We start from the raw sequence: 14149 nt of genomic DNA on the forward strand, positions 1-14149 counted from the left end.
AACCCGAAAAAGAAAACCGAGTTGAGTGGGTTAAATCGGGTTTGCGGGTTAAACGGGTCACAAATACGGGTATACAAGGGTATGAATGGGCGGTGGCGGGTAAGGGAACTTAACCCGCGGGTACCCGAACCCGTCCGATTTATAATATTGTATATTTTAAAATATCATGTCAGCAAAGTATCTCGAGACACACAAAGCTTCAGGCTTTCTTTTTATTGAAAATAACACTAATTAATTTCCTTAAAAAGTGGATACCACCTGCATTTTGAAAACCACCAAAAGAAAACCACTAACCGATTTATCTCTCTTGAAAACCTGTGTGCATTAATGTGACATGTTTCCAACTTTTTTTTATCCTTTAAAATTCCAATTTCGATCAAAATACTCTCAACAGTAACACCACACAGATTTAATTTATTTTTTTCTTAAAATTTATTCTCTTTCACCAAGAGACAATGCAAGCATCTTTTTTTCAATTGCATCTCTAGTTTTTCACCATTCTCAGTTAGTACCTCCATCTTCATCCTAATTTCTCGTTTTTCTCTTTCATTTCACTCACTCAAAATTGGTGAGTTTTGTTCTTTTATTTCACTCACTCAAACATGGTGATTTGGAATCTGAAACCAAGCTTGCTCTTTGCTTAGTGATAAAAGGGAAGTTGTAGATGGTGCTACTTGTGTCAAATTCCCTTTGTTTGTGTTCTTTCCTTCCTGTTTTTTCTTCTTCTACAAACTCATGCTATTGAGTATCTTCAAGCCAGAATTGTGTTTAGTCCAAACCCGTGTAAACCAACCCGTACACCCGTTGACCCGAACAAACCCAACCCGTAAAAACCGAGGCTTGAAATTGGGTTGAATTGGGTGACGCCACTTCACCCGCGGGTAAGGACGGGTCGAGCTTTTGGGCCCGAACCCGTCCGAACCCGCCCGTTGTCCAGCCCTAACCGTCACAGTTGATATCACTACAGTCCTAAGGAATGTCTTCTCCAATAGGATAAAGATTAAAGGTAAAACATAGAAAAGTTTATTTAAATATATTATATCATAGGATTGATTTGTAATAATTGGGATTCATATGTTGCAGCACACAACATTATACCTTTGTGATTTCTCATCAAATAAGAAAGAAAAATGCTGTCGTGCAACATGCACGAAAAATATGTCGTACTTTAATCATTTTTCTATTAATTTAAGTGAGCTAATTAATTTATTAATAGTACGTATGTATTTTTGTATTCATTCATCGTATTATTATTTTTTTGACATTATTATCATTATTTTCATTTTCATTTTCAACATCAATAATTAGTTTTTTGTCAAAAAGAAAACATCAATAATTATTTTGCTCCCCCTTAAAAAAGAAAATTATTTTGCCCCCCTTCCCTCAAAAAATAAATTATTTTTTCTCCCCTAAAAATAATATTTTGCTCTCAAAAAATTCATTAATTATTTTACACAAAAGCAAAAACCTCTCGTTATTATTACACTTTCTCCTTCTTTCTCAATCGCCGATTAAACCCTAATTTTTGTACTCTCCCAACCTTCGAATTCAAAACTCATTCACTCTTCTCTCTGATGGCGACGGCGCGTGAAGAAAACGGTTACGAAAATGGAGGTGGAGGATACGGCAAGTTCCGAAAACGACCCTTCAAGAGAACCCAAACGACGCCGTACGATCGACCGCCGACAGCTCTGAGAAATCCTAACCAAAACAACGGTTGGCTCTCGAAACTCATTGATCCTGCACAGAGACTCATCACGTACAGCGCTCATAAGCTCTTCTCCTCCGTTTTCCGTAAACGCCTTAATCCACCACCTCCTTCAGGTTCTCTTCTCATTTTTTTTTTTTTTTTTTAGCTTTTCTTTTGAAAATTGCGTTTCATAATTGGTTGAATTTTAGTTATGAATAGTTGAAGATTTACGAATTCTATACTATTTAGCACCTACACTTCTGATTGAAGACGTGTCCGTCATGTGTCTGACACTGACACATGTGATTACAGTCAATTATGTCATTTTATTAAATTATTACCGGTGTTGACGTTTCACTGTCATGTATGTGTCGTTGATTCGTAGATGGTATATATGATACTTTTTGTCGTGGTGCTTATTAAATTACAATTCATTGTATTATATTTTCTGCATGTTGCCTTCATTGGGATTTAGTAGTTAAGGCATAACAGAGTTTTAGAAACTCATGATATGATGATAGAGAACCGTGAGGAAGAGAGGGAAAATTTGTTGGATCTGAGTTGTGATCATGATTTAATGAGAAAATTAGTTACGAAGATAGTAGAGCCTTGTTTATATACCAGTTACACTTGTGGTGACTCAGCAACTATGAAGCACGGACACTTCTCGGATTAGGCGTGTCCCAGTGTCGGATACGTGTCGGGTCTGACACCGTCACGACACCAATACTTGTAATTACATTAAATTATGTGATATTTTCAAATTATTAGCTGTGTCGGCGTGTCAGTGTCCGTGTCCGTATCCGTGCTTTATGGCTCACCGATAAGTTTTTAAATGAATATATGATGTTGATGTGAATGTAACGTAATAGTAAGTTGAGTTCAATGTGTTGGTTAGGGTTGTTTTTGAGAAAAGTGCGTGTGTGGTTATCGAACTGGATTGGATCACTGAACACACTTTGATTTGTAAACAATAAGTACGTTCAAGAATATGATAAAAATAGTATAATTTTTACACTTGAATCAGAATGTTTCTAAGCAATAGAATTTTTAGTTCAAGCATTTAAGGCCTGTTTGGATAAACAGCTTATAGCACAAGCACTTATCGTGACGAGCGCTTGTGTATAAGCTTGTATAAGCTATTTTTATTGCAAAAGATAAAATATTGTTAAATTGTTTTGTATACGCTATAAGTTGCTTTTACAAGCTATATTTGAAAAATTATGAAATAAGTTGAAAAAAGCTTATGGAAATTGTGCGTAGTTATTCTCTGATGTTGAAGCAATCTCATGATTACATGTTTATCCTTTGTGATTTTTTTGGGCACAGAAACAGTACAAGAAGCAAGGGGCAATCGCCAGGAAGCAGCTATCTTTGTAAGTATGCTTGCTTCTGATGTATATTCACTATTTGTTTTTCTTAAAGAGTCATTCCTTAGATTTGGCTTGTATTTACTTCATTTTAAATTAAATTGTATATTATTGTGTGTTTTCATAAAGCTACGTATTGCGTTTTATTGTTAGTTATCTGGGCAGGAGATGAAGTAAACTGAAAAGTGTCTGTTTGGAATTGGAATAGCTAAATTGGTAGTCTTCTGAATGAAGTGGGTATATGTGTTTTGATATTGCATGTTTGTGATGAACAGCATACCTATTCCATTTAAAAAAACTATTGCTTAATGCTTTGTTCATGGAAACATATGCACACAGTGTCGTCAAATATCGGCTATGGTAGATTTTTTTACGATAGCCATGTCATGGCGTCTTCTGGCGGATTTTCGGCTGTCCGCCATGGTCTGCCATTCACCATTGGTAACACTGCAAGCATAGAGATTTAATAGTCAATAGCAGTTTTGAGGTATATGAAATATAAATTGTGCATTGTGAAATGATACGGCTCTATAATTTTTTGTACTTATGGTGCTTTAAGATATCCTAATTTTTCGAAAATAGGAACTCACGATGATTGGGTAATGGCCAATATTAAAACATCATTTTTTTCCATCTGTATTCACCAAACAAAATATAATTAAAAAGGAATTTAAGCATGGAGTTTTAATAGTTAATTAATAGCATTTTTGAGGTATATGAAATATAAATTATGCATGGTGAAATGCATATGGCTCTATCAGTTTTTGTACTTATGGTGCTTTAAGATTATGAAACCCTATTTTTTATTTTTTTTAAAATAGGAATTCATGATGGTTGGGTAATGGCCAATAATAAAACTTCCCGTTTTTTTTTTTTCATTGCTATTCACCAAACAAAATATAATCAAAAAGGAATTTTATCAATGGGCCATATTTATATGGCAGATATTTTGCTGGCCGTCAAGATCCGGCATCTGGTATTGATATCATTGTGTTGGAGAGCATTATTCATCATTGGTTGTGGAGTGGTTGCTGTTATTATTGATAATAGCATGGATGCTTTAAGCATGTGAAAAGGAGGTATACTCAGATCTTGTTTAAAGAGATCAATAACTAAGGAAGTGTGGAGGAACTTTGCATAGCACCTGTATCCTTCCTTCCTCTCTAGGCAATTACTTGGACTCTTGTTTTAGAGATAATGGGTATGCTTCAAGCCAACATTCATGACTTGATCAACGAGAACTTGGACTGGATCCGAATATGCTTCCTTCAATGTACAGAGCCATCCATGCTCCAATTAGTCACTGTGCATGATTTTTGTCTAATTTTAATTATTTTTTAGTCGACGATTCTTCAGCTTTGTAGGTTGCATCATTGATGGTTTTTGTTATTGTTTGTTGTATGGGAGGAACAGGTCGCAAATGAGTCATCTGGCCAGCAACAAAGAATTTTAGGTGAAAGTAGTGATCAAATTAACCTATCTGATGGAGTTGGTTTACCTGAACTTGAGGAAGTGTTAAAGCAGAAGACTTTCACCAGGTATACTTGGTATGAACTGCGTGTGGCATAACTGATTTTAGTATTGGGTTGCTTGAGAAATGCATTTATTTCCTGCAATTGAATAATCTCATCTGCATTGAATTCTCAGATTTTTTTTATTTCAATAATCTCAAACTCTAACACAACAAACACAAACACATTAGGCGTATCAGGTTAGAGGTGAGAAGAGCTAATTTTGATTGTCCAATAATGTGTAAAAAATTAAGATTATTTTACTTAATTCGAATTGTCCTATACTATAGTATGTTATGGATTACATCCATCCATGAAAGACCAAGTTCGGTGCTGCATGTTGTGATGTCATATAGTGTAATATAGGCTTGCTTTATCAGTGGTTTAAGCAGATATTCATGTGATTTTTAATTTTATTTTTTATAGTGATGTGCATTTACGTGATTATGTTTATTGAGCGACATTAAATTTTAGCTGGTTTGTATTGTGCTGTGCCAGTAAAATGATTTTGGTATGTTTATTTATTTATTTATATAAATAACCATATAAATAAAAGAGGAGTTTTCTGTTAGGTTGGTTGATGTTTTGAATCTTGATGATACGGATTGGCGAACAGTAATGCGATCATTTATTCTTTTTTATACAAGCCATCACCGATGTCATTGTTTGATTTATGTAGCTGTGTCCACTTGGTGGGTTATACTTGATGGCGATGTAATTTGCACTTCCTGTCTAATTTTTTGAAGCTTATTTCTTGTGGTTAAATTTCCAATCTGTTTCTTCTTATTTTCACGTGTCTTTTGTGATAGCTTCTTGCTGATATGTACATGATAATTGTCTACTTTTCCACAGATCAGAGATTGATCATTTGGTAGAGCTTATGCATTCAAGATCTGTAGATACAGCTGTTAGGGAAGAAGGGAATAAGACAGAAGCAGTTCCATTAGAATCAATGTTGCCTCTTAACCAAAAGGAAGAGTATCCCCGTACTCCAGCAGTAGAAAATGGGATAAAAATCCATCCATTTTCAACATCACATGCCACTTCCAGTGTATGACAATTTTTTTTATACCTATCTTTGATATATATTTGTATCATTATATGTTATGGATGTTGAATTAAAACCCGACCATGATCTAATTGACATGTACAACCATATACTGTGTATAGGTTTCTGTTGAAGATGTTGCTTCACCTGTGCAACTAGCAAAAGCTTACATTGGGAGCAGGCCTTCCAAGGTATCCCCATCAATGTTAAGCATGCAAAGTCCTACTGGGGAGGATTCAACTTTAATAAAAGGCCATCACTTTGCTCAAAAATCCCCTGTTATGTCAGTTGTGCCAAGGGCTATTAACCATGCTAGGGTTTACGAAAATGGTTTTTTGACCCCAAGATCTCGTGGCAGATCGGTTATATATAATATGGCTCGAACACCTTATCCTAGAGTTTATCCAGACTCCACACCCAAGGTTTGCCATTTACTTAAAGTATATTGGATCACGATGTTTCTAACGTCGAAATTAATATCTTGTTTCTCTAACTTCACAGGGTGCTGGGGTTGGTGTTGAAAATGGGCCGTCATCTTCATCTCAGCATGCACTCGATCATGGTGTGCTTTCTGGAACTAAACAAGGGGTACAGTTACTTTTGATTATTAGGTCTATCTTCTTATAATATTAAGAGTTCTTTAAGTGATATGTTACTGATACACCCATCTTGCAGGGATTAAAACGCAGAAGTACTGTATTAGAAAATGATATAGGGTCTTTTGGTCCTATTCGCCGAATCCGTCACAAGGCTAGTCTTCTATCCTCAAAAGGATTGACCTTGACCAATTCAGACATCCCTGTATCTATAAATAGTGGTGGGATTGATGTTGTGCAGCAACCTTCGTCTTCCATGCAGAAGCCTATTCTGACGGGTGAAGTTAAGCATAGCCGTACGAAATCGTCAGCGGAAAATGATCACACCATGCCTAATAGCAGCTTTCCTCCTTTACCATCAAAATCTAGTGAGATGGCATCAAAAATACTGCAGCAAGTTGATAAGATGGTTTCTCCCAAAGAAAAATCATCGGTACTAAGGCTGCCACATGTGAGTGATAATTCTCCATCGAAGTTGTCATCTTCCATGTTACGAGGACAAGCTCTTCGAAGCATGGAGACAGTAGATTCATCAAAATTATTGGATAATCTACATGATAATGAATTAAATGGCACTCTTAGAAGTTTGTCTGCTAGTAATCAAAAGTTGACATCAAAGATAAGCAAGGTGGAAAATGGCCTGAAGCCTGTTTCACCGAATGATGGATTAATTCCTGCAGTAACTGGTTCAGACTCACCTGTCCCAAGAAACCAAGTCATATCTATCGGAAAGTCTAGAGATTCTTCTGACCCTCCCTCAAAAAAGAGGGCATTTTGTATGAGTGCACATGAGGTTTGAGACTTATATTTGGCTTAATTGTTATCTAGTTGATGTTATGTTGTAGTTATTTCCAAGTGTTTGGAATTATTATTTTAATAGATGTTTGACCATCACCATTAGTTTGTTTGCATTCTTGTCTTCATTTAATATGTTTCCAAACGTTCATGTTTCTTGAAATTAAGAAAATCATGACAGATCTGTCATTGCTTTTCATGGAATTAAATAATTGTAACTTATGAAAAAATCTTTAAAAATTTCATTATTAAAATCATGTTTTTAAGATTTTAGATAAATGAGCCCTCAACCGTGTTTATATATTTTTTTTCTTCTGAAGAAGCAACCGTGTTTATATATTGATTTATTGCTTTCTTCCATTTAGTTTTCACATGATGATTGGAGCAGATTTCTAGATGTTTTTTGTTTTACACCTTTGATTTTGGTTCTTAGCTTTCAATTGAAACATGATTATTTATTTATTTTGACTGATTATTGACTGTTATTTTTCTCTCCCTCAAAGGATTATCTTGAGTTGGATGATGATGATGATGCCTATCCTAATGAAAATGCATCTCCTTTCTCTACTCCTGCGGCTGAGAAAACAACCTTTGCCATCGAAAAACCTGTACAGGAGACGCTACTGGGTTCATCTGCAGTGTCGTCATCCAAAAGTTTTATAGCAGATGGTAAACTTAGGAATGCTGATGGTTCTATAGTTGATGAGAAGGTTGACACACCAACACCAATAACTTCATCTATTGTTGCTGGTTCTACCGCTAAGCCAAATACGGGCTCAGTTAAAGCATCGACGCACACTATTTTTGATTCCGACAAGTCTACACCAAATGGATTAGCTGCTAATCCTCACCTGTTTAACTTGGGGAAAAGTTTTGTTCCTTCAACAGAGCTGTCAGGTGCTGATGCTCAATCGAAATCAACAGAGCTGTCAGGTGCTGATGCTCAATCGAAAGAGTCCACTAAAGCAGGTTCAATATTTGGTTTGGACAAAGCTGCACCATCAAAGGAAACAGGTGCTGATGCCTCATCATTTAATTTTGGTTTCAACAAAAATATTGACAGTGTTCCACAAGTGCCATTTACTTTCTCTTCATTGGTTGGTGGAGAGTCTACTTTTTCTAAATTTGGTGGAGCTTCCGACTCAAAGCTGAGCTCGATCAGGTTAGTGTAATTGTATTTTGTTCTGCCTGTTTTATTGACATTTTCATCAGTGAAGAACTTGTCTCTGGACTAGTAATCTCATTGGGAATTTGGGAGTATATCTTTTCTTTCATAATTAACTTATACGTTTCCTGTAATTGCTACAGCATACTTATATGTATTCATTTAATGTTTTTCATTATTCCCTATTATTGTTTAGGTATCATTTTGATTTGCATAACACATTTTGCATTCACATTCTGAGTCTACTCGTTGACTCAACAAAATTATCATGCTCTGTTGTGTGTTATCTTCAACTTCAATTTTATCATTTATTGTTGAAAATGCATTTTTAACTTATTTCCTGTATACATTATACAATTTGATTCTGATTTCCGTGATTATCATAACTAGTAAAATTCCTGTGCGTACGAACGGGTACTCGTTGGTGTGGATGATTTGTTTCAGGTTGGCATTTTGTTTATGTGATTTTAAAAACTAATAACATCAACTTGTCCTGTGTATAATAATTATTTTAAATTTTGTACGTTGGCAACTTATCCTGTACTTAATAGTTATTTTAAAATCTGTATCAGCGATAACTTGTCCTGTGTAAAATAATTTTTTTATCAGTAATAACTTACCCGTGTATAATAGGTGTTTTAAAATTTGTATCAGTGACGATTTATCCCGCACATCATACAGTTTGACTCTGATTTCCATGATCATTATAATTATATTGATTTAATTTTTTATGTCCTGTTGAATTGAAAGAGATAGAGATGCATCTTGCATTGTATTCAGTGAAGTGATACAGACATTCAATGCACTAATTACCCTTTCATTTACAGTTCATTTACTGCTGCTGGTGATGTTGATTCCGTGCCAAAAGTTCTTGAATCAGATAATGCTGATGCCAAGACTAATATAGTTTCTGGATTCCCTGCCCAATTATCAGAACCGTCTGCAGCATCTACATCATTGTCAACATCAACGCCGAATGTATTTACCTCTGGCAACATTTCAAGTCAAAATAATGGATTTGCTGCTTCAAGCCCCACATTTTCCTCCCCATTTCTACCTGTGGTTACAAATAATTTTACAAGTCAGAATATGTTCAGCAGTTCAACCCTTGCAACAAGCAGCAGCAGCATTAGTGCCCCTGCAACTTTCAGTACTAGCATGACAACAAGCACCATTGCTGTAAATGTATCCAGCAGTAGCAGTTCCTCTGCCTCAGTGACAACCTCTTCATCTCCAACAACTTCCCTTTTCAAAGCTGGATCCACCCCTTTACCATCATCAGTAAGTTTACCTGTATCATCTTCTGGCTCAGAACCAGTGGAAACCAAGGGCGGACAGAATGCTGGAATTGGCATTTTTGGGTTTAGTTCGTCGGCAACATCTGCAAATAGTCAGTCTCAGATTCAGGGTTCTGTCTTTGGCAGCACTATAAGTGGGTCCACCGTTGGTACTCTAGCACCTAGTGCTACTAGTGGTTTTGCAACTTCAACACAGAGTCAGCCTGTGGTATTTGGTTCATCTTCATCATCCCCGTTGTTTGGGCAGACTGGGAATACATCTTTTTCTTCAGGGAGTTCATCAGCCCCTTCTTCAAGTCCTGCAACAAATGTTTTGAACTCTGGTACAGCTTCTGGACAAAGCACCCCTGCTTCCTCTTCGGAAGCCATCCCTGTTAGCTCCAATAATGGCACAAGTTCTACATTGTTTGGTGCTCCTATTTGGCAGCCCAGCAAATCTTCTCCTTTCGGTGCTCCCTTTAGTTCATCATTGTCATCTTCATCTGCATCTACCTCTGAGTTCTCCTTTGGAGCATCCACTCCTGTTGCTTCTACCAGTTCTCCGATGGTATTTGGATCATCCACAGGTGCATCAGTTCCTCAATTCTCATTCACTTCAGCTGCAGCTAATACCAATGCGCAGCCTGCTTTTGGAAATCCTAGTCCCGTCTTTCCATTTGGTTCAGCTTCTGTTAATAATGATCAGACAAGCATGGAGGACAGTATGGCTGAGGACACATTTCAAGCAACACCACCCGTTACTCCAGTATTTGGTCAACAACCTGTCCCAGTTCAATCAAATTTTGTATTTGGAGGTCAACAGAATATTGCTCCACAGAATCCTTTCCAGTTTGGGGGTCAACAGAATATTGCTCCTCAAAATCCATCTCCATTTCAGGCTTCTGGCAGTCTAGAATTTAATGCCGGAGGGAGTTTCTCGTTGGGCACTGGTGGTGTTGACAAGTCTGGTCGAAAGCGTATTAGTATTAAACACAACCGGCAACGTAAGAAGTAAGACTATTGTTTATGGAAATGGTTATTATTGTAACTGCTACAGTCTCTGCTATTGATTAGTGCAACAAATAAATAAGCTCGAAGTGAGTTATCATAATTTAACTGTTGAGGTTGAGTTCTGGATAAGTGATGCTATTGAGAAGAAAAAAAATCAACTCATGCATGCTGGTCGGTCTCGTTTGTTTTGCTTCTTATACAATGTAAGGCATAACTCTGCAAAATTTTGTATTAGTATATGGTATGATATTACATTATTTGTTGTATCTGTAATAGTTCTAGATCAAGATTTGGTCTGTTTTGTTGTTCTCAAATCATTGTATTTTATCGTTTGCTTGTATCATAGCCTGAATTAGGCATGGATTTGATATATGGCTTAGCTGGTGATCAAATAACTTCAACTGGGAAGCCTGTCGATTATTCTTGTAGGGCCTCCATTTATTCTAGCACAAGTTTTCTGTTTGGTGAACGACTCGAAATACTTTAATCTAAAAAGATATGTTTATTTATTTATTTTTGGTTGCAAACGAGAACAAGAGGTGTATTTATTTGACACGATGAAAGAACTGTATTTGACAACAAATTGAGTGATGAATGCAATTTAAATATATGGTTCATTATGTTTAGTAGATGATTAATGAATATAAACGATATTATTTATTAACCATTTTCCTGACAAATAATTATGATTTTTGTACATATTTGAACACATTGCTGTTAACAAGTATATGTATATTTGAACTCCAATATTCAGTAATTATTTGTCTCGATATTTTATGTATATTTGAACGTATTATTTTTTTGATTGAATTTATTTACATTATAATTATTACTGAATTTATTATATATATTTGAATGGTTAAAAGTTTATTGTTAATGATATTTAAAATTATGATTATGTTAATAGATGAACAATGATTTACATCTTGTTTTACTCATTAATTTTCAATTGAGTAAAATTAAGTACATATTTAAATGACCTTAACTATTTAATTTGCTGTTAAATTTGTGTGTATAAATAAATATCAATTATCAATTATCTTGTATTGAATATTCTCTTAAAAAAATAGTATTGAATATTTTTGGGTTATTTGCTTATGTTTTCTTATGACAACTAATTTTTTGATAACTAAATAAATTAACATAATCTGTAATGATGTGTATAATTAGAGTTTTGTTACGTGGATAGCTGATTTTTTTCACTATGAAGCTGGAGGTGATGTGTTATTAGCTGAGTTACGTGCTATCCAGATTAGTCTCGATTTTTGTAGTCCAAAAGACTATCTCAACATTATTTGTGAGAGTGATTGTTTGAAAGTAGTTGACCTGATTATTGATGGTCGTGATTATACATTGCACACTTATGCTATTGACATACTTCATATTAGAGATGCTTTACTTGAAAATAGTAATACAACATTGGTGCATGTTCTTAGGGAACAAAACATATGTGTAGATTTTATGGTTAAGGAATGATCATATGCAAAGTGCTCTGCTCGCTGGAATTGCCCTCCGCTTGGCATGGAATCTCTTATTCTGAGAGATAGACTTAGAATTTAATATTGACTCTTTTTTTCTTTTCTTTTTGCCTCGTTACTTTGTAATACTACCCAAAAAATGAGCTGTGTTATGTGAGTGCAACTAAATTGGTTGTTGCAAAGATATTTGATGTGTAGATTGAAATCTACAATTTTCCACTTCTTCACTTATAAAGTACAACTTGATTGAAGTTGTAAATATATTTGATAGGTTGAAGGGCAACTCAAATCTACAATTTTTCACTTCATTAATAATATGTGATATTGCGATTCTCACTGGTAGACTATTTAAGGGAGCAGTTTGGTCCAAGTTCACTTTTTTTTAAAAGGATTTTTTTTTCATTTTTTTTTTGAAACAAAAGTATAGTTGAACGTTAATTGTTTGGTATTGGGATGAGGGTGAGGGCCAAACTGTTAACCTTATCACTTAATTCCTTAACTCCCCCACTCTAGGTACTATCCTAAGAAAGACTTAGGAGACGTTTGTTTTGGTGATAAAATATATATTTTTTTAACTAGAGGATGGAAAATATGTATTCCTGTGTTTGGTAAGAAAGAATAAAGTTAATATGCTTTCTTCAAAAAAAAATAAAGTTAATATACTAAAATAAGTAATACTCAAAAATCTATTTTACTCAAGAATTCAATTGTACTCCCTAGATTAGCGTTGTACACTCCCCATGTTTTGTTATGAGTGGTTTTGATTTTGTTCTGGAGTGTTAATTAATTAATATTTTGTTTTTATATTTAAAAAAATACAAGTATATATATATTTGAAAAAAAAACCCCAATAGATTAAATTGGTAACCAAACAATTCTTTAAAAATTCTTAGAATATGATTCTTAGGAATATAATTCAAAATTCTTAGGAATATAATTTAAAGAGTTAGTAACCCCTTGACTAAATCAGATTATAGTATTGATTATATCTTGGTGTTGCGGATCTGCTTTTTTTTTTTTTTTTTGCGGATATGCTTGAATCGTATACTTTATAAAAATCGTGTATGATTATTCGTTTCTTATTTATTTTCTTTTTGAAATAAGTATTCGTTTCTTATGATAGTATCATTTACAATGGTGTCTAAGCAAAATTAGAGTAAATAAACATTAAGACCCTACGAGAAGAAATCTAAACTAATCATTTACTCTAAGCTGAGGTGACAACCTACAATAATCCATCAATGGCATCAAGGTCAATCTATCATTAGTACTTTTTTTTTTAATTTTATTTTTTTATAAAATTAACCATTATTTACACTTAAATAGAAGAAGGTATTGATTATTAAGAAACTTTTGCACCAGTGAAAAGGGTAGAAGATATAATAATTTTGCTCTCATATGCATCTCAAAGTTGTTTCAAACTTTTAAAATGTATGCTAAAAGTGAATTTTTAAATGGATTTCTAAATTAAGAAGTTCATATTCATCCACCTTCTGGATTTGAAGATTCAAGAAAACCAAATTATATTTTTAAACTTACATAAACTTTATATGGACTTAAACAATCTCCTAGAGGTTGAAGAGTTTAAGTTCATTCGTATTTAAGAATGGTTTTTTCAAGAGGCAGAAGTGACAATACACATTTGAGAAAAAATAAATAAAAATGATTTGTTGATTGTTCAAGCGTATGTCGGTGATATAGTATATTTGGTACAGCAAGTGAAGAAAATGTGTGAGGAATTTTTAAGCCTCGTCCAAAGTGAATCTGAGACAAGTATGATGAGAGAACTTAGATGATTTCTTGGCTTGAAAATAGAGCAACAAAATGATGGTATAAATCTAAAAAAAATAAAATAAAATATCTTAAAAAAAAAATATAAAATGAGTGAAGCCAAATCTATGACAACTCCCATGCATTCATAATCTAATTTAGACAATGATATAAAATGAAAAAAAATATTTATAAAAAGGAATATAGAGGAATGATTGGTTCTCTTTTATACTTAACTTCCGGTAAACGTGTCATTGTGTTTTCAATTGGTCTATGTGCAAGATTTCATCGTTCTCCTAAATAAGATAATTTTTCAAATACCATTCAACATTCAAGACAAAATCAAATTGAAATTAAAAACCATTTTATACGTGATGATTTAAGTATAAAGGACATTGAAATTCTTTTTTTATAATAAAAATTAATTAGCGGACATCT

At 34.2% G+C, this 14149-nt stretch overlaps 1 protein-coding gene across 5 annotated transcripts; it reads left to right on the forward strand.

Annotated features, from left to right (window-relative positions):
• The first annotated feature begins 447 nt into the window (after positions 1–447).
• Positions 448–10974, forward strand: LOC11419842 (nuclear pore complex protein NUP1). 5 transcript variants are annotated; one of them, XM_013611512.3, is made up of 10 exons: positions 448–1006; positions 3020–3066; positions 4005–4333; positions 4474–4598; positions 5424–5622; positions 5742–6041; positions 6121–6207; positions 6295–7008; positions 7514–8172; positions 9003–10974. In XM_013611512.3, the coding sequence occupies exons 5-10, from the start codon at positions 5452–5454 to the stop codon at positions 10465–10467; spliced, it is 3396 nt and encodes a 1131-aa protein (XP_013466966.1). In that variant the 5' UTR covers positions 448–1006; positions 3020–3066; positions 4005–4333; positions 4474–4598; positions 5424–5451; the 3' UTR covers positions 10468–10974. The 5 variants fall into 5 exon arrangements, with proteins under 5 accessions (XP_013466966.1, XP_039690756.1, XP_003589866.2 ...); XM_024775607.2 differs by lacking the exon at positions 448–1006 and adding an exon at positions 1731–1824 and having other exon boundaries at positions 4474–4607; XM_024775605.2 differs by lacking the exon at positions 448–1006 and adding an exon at positions 1731–1824.
• The last annotated feature ends 3175 nt before the right edge of the window (positions 10975–14149 follow it).

This window comes from Medicago truncatula, chromosome 1 (genome assembly GCF_003473485.1).
Source record: "Medicago truncatula cultivar Jemalong A17 chromosome 1, MtrunA17r5.0-ANR, whole genome shotgun sequence".
NCBI classification, from domain to species: Eukaryota; Viridiplantae; Streptophyta; class Magnoliopsida; order Fabales; family Fabaceae; genus Medicago; species Medicago truncatula.